A 14,507-nucleotide genomic window follows, 5' to 3' on the forward strand; every position below is an offset into this window, starting at 1 on the left:
ACTACTACTATTACTACTGCGCCTTATAATGCTGCGCACCCTATGTATGACAGAAACATTTTAAAATAAGCCATTCATTCAGGGTGCGCCTTATACTTTGATGTCTTTTATAGTGCGTAAAATACGGTGATAATAATTAAAAAAAAAAAACTAAATAAATATATGGCTTTGTGATCCAGAAGTAGCGCCATAGAATGATGCTACCTGGCATTATGTTTACATAGTATACTATGTTTGAATCTTCACATTCCAACTCAGCGACATGAAACACAATTATTTTCTTCTTGTACTTTAACTTATAAAAAAAAAAAAAAAAAAAAAATCTTTACCAAATAAAGCAAGGAAAATGTTTTGTGCAACATGCAGTACCTATTTTGTAACACACTTATGATTTGTCTTTGTAAAAAAACAAACATTTAATTTCTGAGGCACATACCTGGGCTCCTTTCTCTCCAGCTGGACCCTCCTTTCCGGGGTGACCCTGTAAATCATAATCAGATGTAAAGATCATGCTAATGTTTGAAAATTCAAATGAGTCATGGCAATGTTAAGTGGTATTTTTTTATGGCCGGTACAAAATATTGTCACACATTTCATCTTGATCTTACTCTGTCACTCTTACATCTGAAAATTACTGCATTAAGGCTTTTTAACTCGTTTAATTAGTTTGGTAGTAGTCAGACTAGAACACGTGTGACATTAAAGCCAGAGGTGGGTAGTAACGTGTTATATTTACTCTGTAATATTTACTTGAGTAAGTTTTTGAGGAAAAATGTATCTCTAAGAGTGGTTTTACTAAGCCATATTTTTTTACTCATACTTGAACATATTTGTGAGGAAGAAATGCTACTCTTACTTCGCTACTTTGGACCTATTTTGTTTCCTTTTTTTTTTTGCCAGAGACACCAACAGTGGCTAAACCAGTTTCACCAATGAGAGGTCGGAATAATTACATGCCTCCATTATACCAAACAGACTCAAGCTTGCCGTTCTATGATCGTGCCGGCCTGATCAGTCATGTGGCGTCTTTAAAGCACCGTAAAAAATTAAGCATTTGACATAGAGCGCTGCCGTCAACATGACCCAAAATTGCAGATTTTATTCTTTCTCCCAGTTTTTATTTGTCACCGATTGACCATGTAAAACCGGATATATGATCGTTTTTAGCTTCATAAAAGGAAGCTATTATGTCTGTTTTCTCCCCTTGAGGACGAATAATGCTTAATTTCTGTGTTTTTTTGGTTGTTGTTTGTTTTTTTGTATTTGTTTGGCTTAATGTGGTTATGTAATTATGTTATGGTACAGTATAATAATAACAGTTAATATAGATGAAGTTGTGCTGAGAAAAAAATATACCATTATTTAAAAAAAAAAAAAAAATCTGACATTTACTCACAATGTGACTCATTACTTGAGTATTTTCACCAAATACATTTTTACTTGTACTTGAGTACTTGGATGACTACTTTTACTTCTACTTGAGTAATATTATTGTGAAGTAATGCTAGTTGTACTTGAGTAAAATTTTTTGGCTATTTTACCAACCTCTGATTACAATGGTTGTTGTTTGTTTGTTTTTTTGTATTTCTTTGGCTTAATGTGGTTATGTAATTATGTTATGGTACAGTATAATAATAACAGTTAATATAGATGAAGTTGTGCTGAGAAAAAAATATACCATTATTTAAAAAAAAAAAAAAAAATCTGACATTTACTCACAATGTGACTCATTACTTGAGTATTTTCACCAAATACATTTTTACTTGTAGTTGAGTACTTGGATGACTACTTTTACTTCTACTTGAGTAATATTATTGTGAAGTAATGCTAGTCGTACTTGAGTAAAATTTTTTGGCTATTTTACCAACCTCTGATTACAACACAAGATCAAGTACAGAACAATAATCTTAATTAACGATTTGAAAAAAAAAACAAAAAAAATTGAATTTCATTTTTATGAGTAATAGTGGAAATATATGTCCAAAAAAAACAAATGGTTCCAGGAAGTAGACAAAATTGATGTAAACTGACTTTTTAAATGCTAGAACCGTCTTAGCCAATGACATTCGAGTATTTCAGCTTGTCCACCGTGACATCAGTTACACCCACGATTTCCTCGGCTATTGTGATGGCGAGGCTAATTACATGCGACTCGTCACTTAAAGGGTATGAAAACACTAAGGGGCTGTGAGATATCAATAGAACCGTTATGTGGCAAGATAACAAATATTAATAAAGTTAACAAAAAAATAAATCGCATTCATGAGCAATTATCGAAAATAGATCGAAAATTACGAACATTTCCGAAAGTATTCCGGAAACAGCCGAATGGGGCAGAGACGTCAGAACAAGGAAACAAAAGGTCGAGGCAGGTGCCATCGTTGTTTATCGACGAGAGAGTTGCGTTCGTGTTTTATCAAAAAATCGCTAAAATGGTTCAAACCTGTCATGCTATGTGGTTTACAAATAACCATTTGTCGCAATGTAGTACCCATGAGTTCCCGAACGCGAGAAAAAGAGCTGGACTACGCAGACAATGAGTAAAGTTCGTCAGTGCTAAGAGGGCTAATTTTTCAGACCCAGCCTCCGGCACGGTTTTGTGTGGTGCGCATATTACACCTGAAAGCTATACGAACTATGGACAAATGAAATCAGGTTTGCTACGAAATTGCTGCTGAAAGCAGATGCAGTGCCCAGCTACACGCGCAGCCACCTAAATGTCCCAAGATAACAAGAAAGAGGACGATGACTGGCTCTGATGAGACCACCCCAGCACCCCAGGCAAAGCAAAGGCCAAGCAAATGGCCAGAGTGAGTACTCTTTTATAATAAAAACATATCATGCATTGGATATAGGACTGGACACATGTATAAATTATCGCTCGTAAAATATATACAACAAATCCTCTAATCCCATTCATATTTGTGTCGGTTGGCAGAGCGAAAACCGATGATAGCACATTAAATGATAATTATTCTATACATTATTTTGCGGTCACGGTGTATCAGCTTCACAAAAAGAAATGCAAAACAAACCATTCTGTGTTTCTGTTGCCGCCGGTGTTTCATCAGTGTGATTGCTCGCCTCAATGATCCTTTCATTAGGCTGCATTTGCTTTCGTTTGGGCTCAAATTGATAACCCAAAACACCAAAGAAAGATTCATAACTCCCCTCATCACCATTAGAAGAATGTTCGTTACGTTGGATTCGTCGCTGCAACTAGAAACAAAATTGTCCGCCATCATCGCCGCCATTCAGTACTAAGCACTAAGCCGGTTGTTTCCTTATAGTGACGTCACGCACACAATATGCTAGATTTCCGACATTTTGGGGGCGGGTCGTTTCAGCTTGACAATCGACCTAATTTCTATCATTTTCTTGGTGTTGCGATGTGTGTAATTACACTAAGTGGCATGATATAATTTCAAAAGGCATGCGTTGATGGATAAATGATGGAATATTAGCATTTCCCCAGGTGTTGTCATACCCTTTAAATAGTCGTATATAGATGAATTTTGTGCGAAATATAAAAGGTTAGTATTGTTAATGTTATTTTCCGTATTTTGTTCCAGTAAGCATATGTGCTGCTTTGCAGTGCTCCCAGTCATGTCAACACGGAATTTACTCGAAACAACGACATTAAGAAAAGCTAGAAAGTAGTGCCAGTATGCTTCAGTGTTCGGCTTTCGGCTGTACAAACAGGATGAGTAGTATCGTTTTGGCCCAAATATAAGACGGTGTTTCGCCCTTTCAACACGCACAGTATATAGACCATTGACTTGTGTATTTTCGTTGTACTCCTGCGTGGTCACAGCTCCTGGCTGGATCACACATTTGTACCCTTGATATATATCTTGTTTATCTATAAAGTCTTCAAAGCAGGCAATCCTTAGCTGAGTTTGATTCATTTCTCTCATTTGAGCTATCTGTTGATACTTGTCTCGGAGTTCAAAAGTGAACTTCCCTGACAGCTTTTACGTCGAAAATTCTTCTGAAAAAATGCTTAAATCCTGAATTCCTTATAGATACGAACGTAAAACAGTCTTGATTCTTGGATTAAGGAAAAAAACCAGGCAGTTAGCATTAATTTTACGTAAATATTGCGAATAATGACACCAATGCCGTAGAGGTTAATTTCTCCCATTGATTTTTTTCACATTTCAAAATGCATGCATGGTATGAAAAATATAATAATGACCTTGAATCATCGAACAAATCACTCCTGAGACAATCCTTCGTATGTGTATGCGGTACAGCTTTCGTACTTTTTCAACCTAACCTTACTGTCTCAGGAAATTAGAATATTGTGTATTCTAATTTCCTGAGACAGTCCTGTATATATACACAGGACTGTCTCAAAAAATTAGAATATTGTGTATTCTAATTTTCTGAGACAGTCCAGTATACCATGGATATTATCTGAAATTGAGGCTTGTAAGTCCCACAGCATGGCAAGAAGGCATTTGCGTGTTGTTTTCAGCACCATTTTCTGCGTATGTTCTGGGACCTGTGCCCGTCTCGTCATCCCTGCATTGTCATTTGTACTTTGCCTCCCGGCATCTTATGATTTACAAATTAACCACTGACTAAGACTAAAACAAAAATTAAAAGCGGTGCCAAAAACAACACTGGAGCTTGCAAATATTAGTGCTTGATTTGGTATGTTCATGTAATATTGACATTCTGGATACATGTGTACAGATAATAAGAGTACGTACAGGAGGTCCATCGGCACCAGGTAGTCCAGGCAACCCTGACCTGCCCTGAGGTCCCTGCAAGCGAGAAAAACACCCATCATTGACATCTTTGGATGAAAACAAAAATAAGAATATTTTTTTAAATTATGTAACTGGGTGAGCACATACTTTTTCACCAGGAGGTCCAATAGGGCCTTGTGGACCTGGAAGACCCTATGAACATAAAAATAGGAATGAGACATGGTTTCTCTGACAACACATACTCAAAATTAACTGTGGTGTATGTCGGGCTGTAAAGTGTTGAGCCCATGTAAGAATGTTAAGCTTGTGTACGTGCGTTTGTGTGTCTTCAATCAGGGGTTATCAGAGGACATATTAGCATTAAACCTTCATTTGGGACTGCTTAATTAAAATATGTGCATGAATTTATGTGCAATGTTTTTTTTTAACGATAAACAAGAGTATTTCATTTGAGTCACTCGAGCTTAGTCTAACAGGTGTAGTATCTTTGAAGGAATTCCACTAATATGAAAGGATAAATAAATATGGATTAAATGAATTAACTACAAAACATGTCCCCGAAACACCACTAAAATACTGAAAAAAGGGAGCTTGCTAAACAGTATGTGTTGACTTATTGTAGATTCAAATGAGAAGGTTCAAAAGTTAATTTAAACATTATGGAAGCTTTTACACTCACACACCCACACTCCTCTTTGTTTTGACATAAATTTGCTAGACAGGTTGTGATTAATGAGTTTACCTGTGTGCCTGAAACTCCCTGTTGGCCTGGTGGTCCAGGCTCTCCTTGTGGTCCCTAGATGAAATTAGGAATAGCGGTCAAATCAGACACAACATCTAACAGTACATGAAATTGAACTGTCACTTGGACTGTGCACATTAAAACAATTGAAATAAAATTGTCGTCCAAACCTTTATCAAGCAGCAAAATAAAATTTACAACAGTTAAGCATTGACAGTAACCCAAACATAAAAAATAGATTGGATGTCTATCAATGAGTTAAAATGCATTTCATAGCTTTCAAGTGAATCTTTATTTCTATAGACATCCTTTAGATCTTTATTTATGACAAGTGTCATAACAAATATGGCATAACATCGTTATCAAACAGTAAATAGTGAGCATATGATGGTTCTGCTCTGTAGGTCCTTTGAGGCAGAGTTGACTTTTGACCTAACAGCTGTGAATCCCAAAAGAATGTTAACAACCTAATGTAGACATCACAGAGATAAAGAAACTGTTAAACATAAGACAAATAATATTCTTTAAGAGCTTAGAGAAAACTCATGTCTACTCAGATTTTTTTCAGTAGTGAGTAATCTATTATTTTTCCCATTTTTGCAATCCCGTTACCATTATTGAGGATGTGAAGGGGCGCGTAACTACAATTTGCATGAATGAAGGTCAAGTTGTCTGCTCATGTCACACGTCCACCTGCTTGCCTGCCCTGGAGAGAGCAGAGCGGGACCCTGTTGCAAACGCGATGATGATGGGCTAGGCGGCTGGGAGCGTTAGCATTGCATTCGCGTTCTTGTTGGTAAATGGTAAATGGAGAGTACTTATATAGCGCATTTGTTTACTTTGTTACAATGCCCTAAGTGCTTTACATTAGCACAGATTTACCCTTTCACGCACACATTCACACACCAATGGTGCTGCTGCCTTGCAAGGCGCTGCCAAACCATTGGGGGCAAATTAGGGTTCAGTGCCATGCCCACCGGCACTTCGACAGTGGGCAGTCACAGCCTGGAATCGAACAACTCACCCCAAGGACAACTGGAGCAACCAACTGCGCCATGGCCGCCCGTTGTTAGCAATAGCATTTAGCGTAGCGAGCGTCATCTTAAACTCTCGGGCAACTTTTTTTTATATATATACAGTCCCTGACAAAAATCTTGTCGCTTATCCATTTTGTAAAAACATTTATTTACACTATTTATGTTGCCTTCCACCCTGCAGATTTCTCGCACACCCTCATACTGGATGGAACCCCAGACCGTGATTTTGCCACCACCAAACTTTAGTTTTCTGAGTGAATCTCAGATCCATGCGGGCTCCAGTAGGTCTCCTGCAATATTTGCGGCGACTGTGGTGTAAGATTCATCTGAAAAATCCCCCTTTTGCCACTTTTCCAGCGTCCATCCTTTTGACAGGGTGTGGGCCTTGGCAAATGCCACACGTTTTTTTAATTGTCTGCACTCTGAGAGATAAATAGTCTGAAATATCAACAAATCTTAGCTGCCTCTTACATTCCTAATACATAAAAAGGGACAAATTCTGCAGCAGGATGGTGCTTCATCGCATACTTCAATCTCTACCTCAAAGTTCCTCAAGGCAAAGAAGCTCAAGATCCTCCAGGACTGGCCAGCCCAGTCACCAGACATGAACATCATTGAGCATGTCTGAGGTAGGATGAAAGAGGAAGCATGGAAAACGAAACCCAAGAATGTTGATGAACTCTGGGAGGCACGCAAGACTGCTTTCTTTGATGTTCCTGATGACTTCATCAATAAATTGTATGAATCCTTGCCGAAGCCCATGGAAGTCATACAAAATATTAAATTTGGATCTCACAGCACCACTACTTAATTGGCTTATGTTATGTAACATATTTTTGTATTTGAAGTACATTTTTTAGCTCAATTTTCACACTACTTTCTGTAGGCGACAAAACTTTTGTCTTGCCAAAATTTGACCTTTATGTCTTCATTAAATGATCTATCTTTTTTCAGTGAAACATATATATTTTTGTACATTCAACATAATTTGGGAGGGTCTTAGCTTTCATAGGAGCCATTTCTGAAACCAACTGAATCATTGAAAGTCAGGTTATTAGCAATTGTTTCTACAAATTGGATAAGCGACAAGACTTTTGTCATGGACTATAGTTTGTGGCGTCCAGGCTGGTACAATTAATTGAAAATAATGTACTGTTTTCCTGCTTAGTTTGCATTATCATTACCAAGTTTGCGTTGTCCTTGTAAACGCTACAATATAATATTACTTATGATTATTATTATTATGGCCAAAACAGTCACTTGCCCTAAACTTTTCTTGACTGACGTATCCATGAACCTTGTTTGACTCTTTTTTATTTTAATCAAAACAACTAGATTAAAGACAGGAGAGCCATGAAATTCAGAGCCTCATCTGCATATTGAAAAATATAGCTATATATATTAGTGGTGTGATGAAACACAATCAGTCAATATAAAAAGCTTTGATGTGAAAGATGTTCTAGAATGTATAATGTAAAAACGTGTAAAACGTGCTGAGTAAGTAATTACTCTTACAATTAGGTAACTGAGCTACTAACGCAATTACTTTTTGGGAGAAGTAATTTGTAACTGTAATTACTTTTTTAAAGTAAGATTAACAACGCTGCTCATAATTAAGCGTTTCGTATTTTTCTAGTCGGTTAAATGCACCATCACGGATCTTGAGCTTCTTTCAGACATACTCTGAACTCAGGTTAAGTCCCGGGGTTTAAACGGCCCTTATGTCTGAAAGCAATACCTGGGTCGACTGACATAGAAATGACACGGACATTAATCGGGTCGCGTTGTAGTATAATGTCCAGGACTTCACTGGGACGCAACATGCATAAAAGCAGCCACTTAATTCCCCAATCACACCGCGAAGGCTGATGACGTAAATATCATGGCGGGCCGATCGTCATTTAGTTTTTCTTCGCAGTAAGACGAAAAGCAGTGAAAAAATGTCACAATTATCAACAAGGCAAACTGAAAATATTGCAAAATTAAACTGGAAACATCCCGAAATTAATTTGCTACTGAATCTCAGGCCCATTGTCCATCTTTTGAAATGTGTGGTTTATTTTTTTGCACGTGCCGAACAAAAATGACGTCATGTCCCTCGCCTTCCACATAGAGAGAGTGCTGAATCGCCAATACGGGACAGGTCTAAAAGTATCCAACCCCGGTAATTCCCGGTACATCTCCGCACGTCACGGGTAAATCCCGCGTCACATTACATGGGAATTTATCGGGATATAAGTCTGAAAAGGGCTTTGGTCTTCGCGCCTCTGCCTCTTTGTAAACAGGCTGACCAGCCATTAAGAGAAATAACCCCCCCCCCCCCCCCCCAAACCGCCACACACGCACGCACTCGTAGCAGGGGGGAAAAGACACAAAGTTGGGGAAATTTTGTCAAACATATCAGGAATGTATTTCTCTTTCAGTTACTTTTACTCAGTCAGTTTTTGTAACATCAATAGTAGAAACATCATGCTCAACTCATGCCGCTAGATAAAAAACCAATAATACCTAACTGCGGCCGACAGCCGCTACAAACTACGACCACATATGCTACAGTAGTTATCACATGTATATAGAAATGACAGACTCGACTGCGTTAGCACATGTATAGAAAACTAGATGCAAAACGACAGACTCGTCAGTGTTAGTAAACAGCCGCCATCTTAAAGCAGTAGACTTCTCTGGAAGGCTGTTATAGCGAACCTTCCCAGCGAACCTAATTAACTTTTAATCTAAAACACTCCTAAATCAGCAAAATCTTGACTTGAATCTATCTTTAATACAGTCCTATAAAATTCTGGAGCAAGGGCATTTGTATTGGGAAAGGCCAAATGGACCTCTGCTGGGCATTTTAAATCATGAAACAGTATTAAAACCTTCACATGTCGAAAGTAGACAGAAGGGAAATTATGGAATAATGGGAGCAATTTTAACAACTTTAACGGTTGATTCACAACATTAAATTAGTTAAATGTAGTTTAAAGCTGCTGATACAGAATGGGGACTTGAGTATTTTATTTATTGTTTTGAACTGTTCAACTTGAAATAGTAGTTTATTTAAGCCTGAGAGGATTTATTTACAATTTTGTAACTAATGTACGAAAAATTAAAAGCAGCTTATAGCCTTGGGTCCTTGGTGCATCAATAATCAATTTAAATTCGAATCGTAGCCTCTGAATCATTATCGAATCGTTAGGTGCCCCAAGATTCCCACCTCTAAGCAATAGTACGTAAAACAACAACTTTTCCTGAATGTTTGGGCTTAAAATAGCTCGTAAATGCACAAAAATTTTGCATTTTAAACTTTTTTATTTAATACTGTATGTGTATTAGATTGCAATTTTTTTTTGTGCTTATAGACCAGTCACAATTAAAATATTTGGCTGGGAAATTAATCGAAATTCCCATTCCTAATCTATACTTAGTAACACACAGTACAATATATATTACCATGTTTCCTTTTGGACCTGGAGGCCCATCAACTCCAGCAACACCCTGTGAAAGACAAATAGAGAGGAAGTTAGGTCAAATACTGATTATACATGAAGTTAGATGATGATCATGAGGAGTCTGATGATGCATACAGGTGAGCCAGGTGGTCCAGGGGAACCGCGGGGTCCTAGCAGACCTCTTGGACCCTGAGAGAAAATGAGAAAAATTTATTCATATGTTTAAAAAAAAAAAAAGAAGTGATGCTGTTCCATAAAACAAGTGTATGACCCTTGTGGATATTTTGGGTAAAGCATGGTCGAACACACTCTTAAATTTATTTGAATAAATGTGTTCAAAACATCTATGACCCTCAGGATATTGGATTATTAGTTTAAAAGAAAAACACATACACTCTCGCCAGCCAACCCTCTGGGCCCGATCTCTCCATCCTCGCCCTGTCGGGAGAAGTTGACATCTTAGTTATTTCTTGAACTCAAGTTTGGGTGGAAAAAAAAAGAAACAGCACAAATTAGCCTTAAAACATATTTCTATATTCATTTACTGGCAGAGAATAGCTCCCCACAGTTTGCTGACCTTAAGTTCAGCATTTTTGCTGTTGTTTCTTTCTTTTGATGCATGCTCTGTATTTGAAATGAGAAGTACTTACTCTCTGGCCATCCTCTCCAGGAGAACCGGGGGGTCCAATTGGTCCTGGCTCACCCTGATAAACAGAGCTAGATTAAGAAAGTCACCACTGTTTTGTTTTTATCCCCTTATCTAATCGTACCTTCCTTAATGAAAAGGTGAAACGCAAGCGCTCCGGCAAGGTCAAAACATTTTCTAACCATTTTTCTTATAAACTAACTGCATTGCTTGGCTTTAGTAATATAGTCTAGAGCAATAGGTTTTATAAAGTCATCCAGGATCCTTAAAATGAGATTAGGAATGATTGTTTGAGGAATAATTTGGCAAGGTTTCACCGATATAGAAAACACAATACAAAAATACAACATATCAATGTAACTTAATTCATGTAGGGACATTGATCAATATTTTTCCTTTTCGTCACATTACAGATGGTCACTCAGCACACATTAAGATAATTCACTGATGATGACAACGGAATGTAATGTAACACAAATAGGATCAGCCAAAAGTCACTTGATTGTGTTTCAGACCAACACTGTTGACGGTCAATATGTTTTGTTCTTCATACATGGTTTATAATTCAGTTTACATCAACAAACACTCCAAAGAACAAACGAAACAATCAATAAAAAGTTGGGTAAATTTCATCCAACTGCACTTACCCTGTGTCCTTTTTCACCAGGCAATCCGGGGAGTCCGTCAAAGCCTCGATCACCCTGTGTTATGAACACACAAATGTCAACTCACAGCAACATACCGTAACCATTACCAGAACTAGTTTTTTACATTTTACATTGCATTTTACAAACATTGTAATTTTAACCATCATTTTTAGACTATAAGGCACAACCCATAAGATTCAACAAGCTAATTGGATGTGTTAATACAATATCTAACCAGTGGTGGAATGTAAAGTATACTAAGAAAGTAGAGTATTTTTACTCGAGTACAAATTTGAAGTGGTACTTTTTACTTTTACTTCACTACATTTTATAGCATGTATCTGTACTTTTTACTCCACTAATTTTATATTGTCGCCTGCGTTACACGCTTTCTTTTGTTTTCTTTTTCTTTCTCATTGTGAATTGATAGTTTCGTTTTCATTCAATCAATTCAATCGAAGCAATCGATAAGCCCAATGTAACTAAACCGTAATTGAGCACGAGAGGCTGCAACATGAATACAAGCAAGATTAGCCAGGTGAACAAGATATTGACCAATAAAAACCAACAGCTAGAGCAGCGCCTTGAGATGGGTGCTGCACACTCTTGTACAGTAGAGGGCGGTATGCACCTGATAGTTGCCTGCAATACGCCATTAAGCTAAGTTTTGGAGTTTTAGAGCTTGTTCAGCTCCTGTTTACTGAATTTCAATGTTCAATGAATTTTCTGTATGTATGTACGGTATGTATGAATGAATTTTTTTTTTTTTTAAATGCATAGATCTATGATTATACGTATATTAAATTTTTTCATCGGGAGAAAATACTTTTTACTTGTAAAGTTAATTAGAAAGCAAGTACATTTATACTTTCACTTAAGTACATTTTTTCTTAGATATTTGTATTTCTGTTTCAGTAATTTTTTGCACCTTGAAGGAATCTGACCTGAAAGCCAGACTGCCGGAATTAAGCCAGCCGAGCCGCTCGACCTGCGCTGGCGCAGATCCAACGACCCGGGCCAGCATGACCCGACAACTCGGCCAAAAGGACAAACTCCACGCCTTCACCTTAGTCTTAACCCCTCGTACTGACTCCATTTTGAAAGCTGGAAAAAGGCTTTGAAACACAAGTTGACAATTTATTCAGGTTGACAGCGATCAAACGGCAAGGCAAAACAGCAACAGACCCAGGTGAGAAAGCAGACTGGTTCCAGGGTCACCGTATTACAAGTCAACAAAAGATTCCCGAGAAAAAATGACAAAAGTTTGTTATAATGTAATCTTTTTGAAGGCTGTCGCGGGGCGGGCCATGTGCAGGAAGAGGGGTGTGTTTGGGTCTTCTACTGTTGCAGATTTGGGCAGTCAAGTTCGTGTGTCACCGTTGCTCTTTCATGGTTAATGAGGCAACTAAGGTGGGAGGTTTGGCGTGCCTCACCGACTGAAATGCGTTGAGCTATCAAACTTAAGAGTTCTTTTTGTTATCAGGTGTTGTGGTAGTACAGGACGTCCCGCCATTTGTTCTGGACTGTCCTGAAGAGCTGATTGAGGGATTTGGTGTTGAAGATGTCTTGCCTATCACCTGGTAGTCAGCATCAATCTTGCTCAGTCAGCTGCATGACGCAAGCGTTGGGCTTCCATGTTTAGAGGACGTCATGTATCTCTTATGCCCTATGTCAAATATATTCTGCTTGCTTTCCTTAAACTATGATATAAATGCTATTTATTTTATATTGGGTACGTTAGAGTAATACAAACAGCCAAACAGTATATACGCGAAAAGATGCTATTCCTTCAACCTGTATCTGTACTTGAGTATAAAAAGTAGGGCTGTCAAACGATTAAAATTTTTAATCGAGTTAATTACAGCTTAAAAATTAATTAATCGTAATTAATCGCAATTAATCGCAATTCAAACCATCTATAAAATATGCGATATTTTTCTGTAAATTATATATATATTCTGTAAAATAATTTGTTGGAATGGAAAGATAAGACACAAGATGGATATATACATTCAACATACGGTACATAAGGACTGTAGTGGGCATTTCACTCTACTGTCATTTAAATCTGTCTATGCTGTCCTCACTCCGAAGCGTCTACTTTTTCCAAAGCTAGACAGCTAGTGAACGACGCCTTAATAATCAGACTTCTTCCTTTTTCATCTGATTTATTAATAAAATGGCCTCAAACCACTGTCCTCTTTAGACCGTAGTGAAACTACAAAAAAAAAAAAGTATACAAGCATTGCATTAGCAACAACGTTAGCTTAGCACGCTATACAGGTTCACTAAACATAAACAAAAAGTGTCTCATACAAAAAATATAACATTTCGCTTACTAACATAATATGTACATTCTCTACAAATCTTGTCCAAGGATCATATAAGCACAACATTACAACGTAGGCGTCAACCCGAGACGTCGTGCAGCCATTTTGAACTGGTAAGAAAGCAATACTGTAAACCATGTCGCAAAGCGACCACAAGAGTTCGCTGTTAGACAGCACAAAAAACCTTGCTGTAAAACTTACCAAAAGGCAGAATACTGTCTGAGCGGGACTTGTGCGTTAATTGCGTCAAATATTTTAACGTGATTAATAATTTTGACAGCCCTAATAAAAAGTAAATACTTTATCCACCACTGTATTCAACTCGCAATACACTATAAACCTCCGGCGTCCACAATGCATTATAGGATATTGAAGGCCTTTTCAAATTAGCGCCAGCCTAGTGTGAAAGGTTTAGCGGCTACCTATTCATTGTGTATGTGGGTGGGGACTTCTCCTCGAACGTGAGCGGCGGTGATCGTTTTGGACGGGGCGGAAAGTCTTGAGTGAATTTTCGCCGAGGGGCAGGGGCCCAAAATAGAGACTTGTTTTATTTTCATATCGCCGCCATGCTGACGTCAACACGCATCCAATAGCAGAGGGGAAGGCGTACTTATGTCTGTGCTAACAGGCTGTTTCGGAAGACAGATATATGCAAAGCACGGCTGACGAAACCTTGATAAATGCGCTTTTTTAATGTTTTGCAAGCTCTCAGACATTCGAAAATGACTCCCATACCTCTCCTTGCTAAGCTAAATGGTAACTCAATGTGCGTTTGTGTGGAAATGTGGTTCACGAACAACAACAAAAAAATATTCACCTATTCACCTTCTCATTTACTTTACACGGCTATTATAATGGCCCCTACTCCTTGAAATAGGACAAGTCACTGTTTTCTTGTGCAGCAATGAAAAATAAATGCATTATGCTTGCTTGCTTGT

General features: G+C 37.9%; 1 protein-coding gene across 2 annotated transcripts in view; it reads right to left on the reverse strand.

The window, feature by feature from the left end:
- col11a1a (collagen, type XI, alpha 1a) overlaps positions 1-14,507 on the reverse strand; it is a 193,780-nt gene that overhangs the window by 86,067 nt on the left and 93,206 nt on the right. For both annotated transcript variants that reach the window (XM_057824244.1, XM_057824243.1), the window contains 9 exons: positions 11,240-11,293; positions 10,597-10,650; positions 10,340-10,384; positions 10,082-10,135; positions 9,948-9,992; positions 5,461-5,514; positions 4,866-4,910; positions 4,719-4,772; positions 437-481 (listed from right to left, as the gene is read on the reverse strand). In XM_057824244.1, coding sequence (XP_057680227.1) covers positions 437-481; positions 4,719-4,772; positions 4,866-4,910; positions 5,461-5,514; positions 9,948-9,992; positions 10,082-10,135; positions 10,340-10,384; positions 10,597-10,650; positions 11,240-11,293 — 450 coding nt within the window. The remainder of the gene's footprint in view (positions 1-436; positions 482-4,718; positions 4,773-4,865; positions 4,911-5,460; positions 5,515-9,947; positions 9,993-10,081; positions 10,136-10,339; positions 10,385-10,596; positions 10,651-11,239; positions 11,294-14,507) is intronic.

This window comes from Corythoichthys intestinalis, chromosome 20 (assembly GCF_030265065.1).
Source record: "Corythoichthys intestinalis isolate RoL2023-P3 chromosome 20, ASM3026506v1, whole genome shotgun sequence".
Taxonomy (NCBI): domain Eukaryota; kingdom Metazoa; phylum Chordata; class Actinopteri; order Syngnathiformes; family Syngnathidae; genus Corythoichthys; species Corythoichthys intestinalis.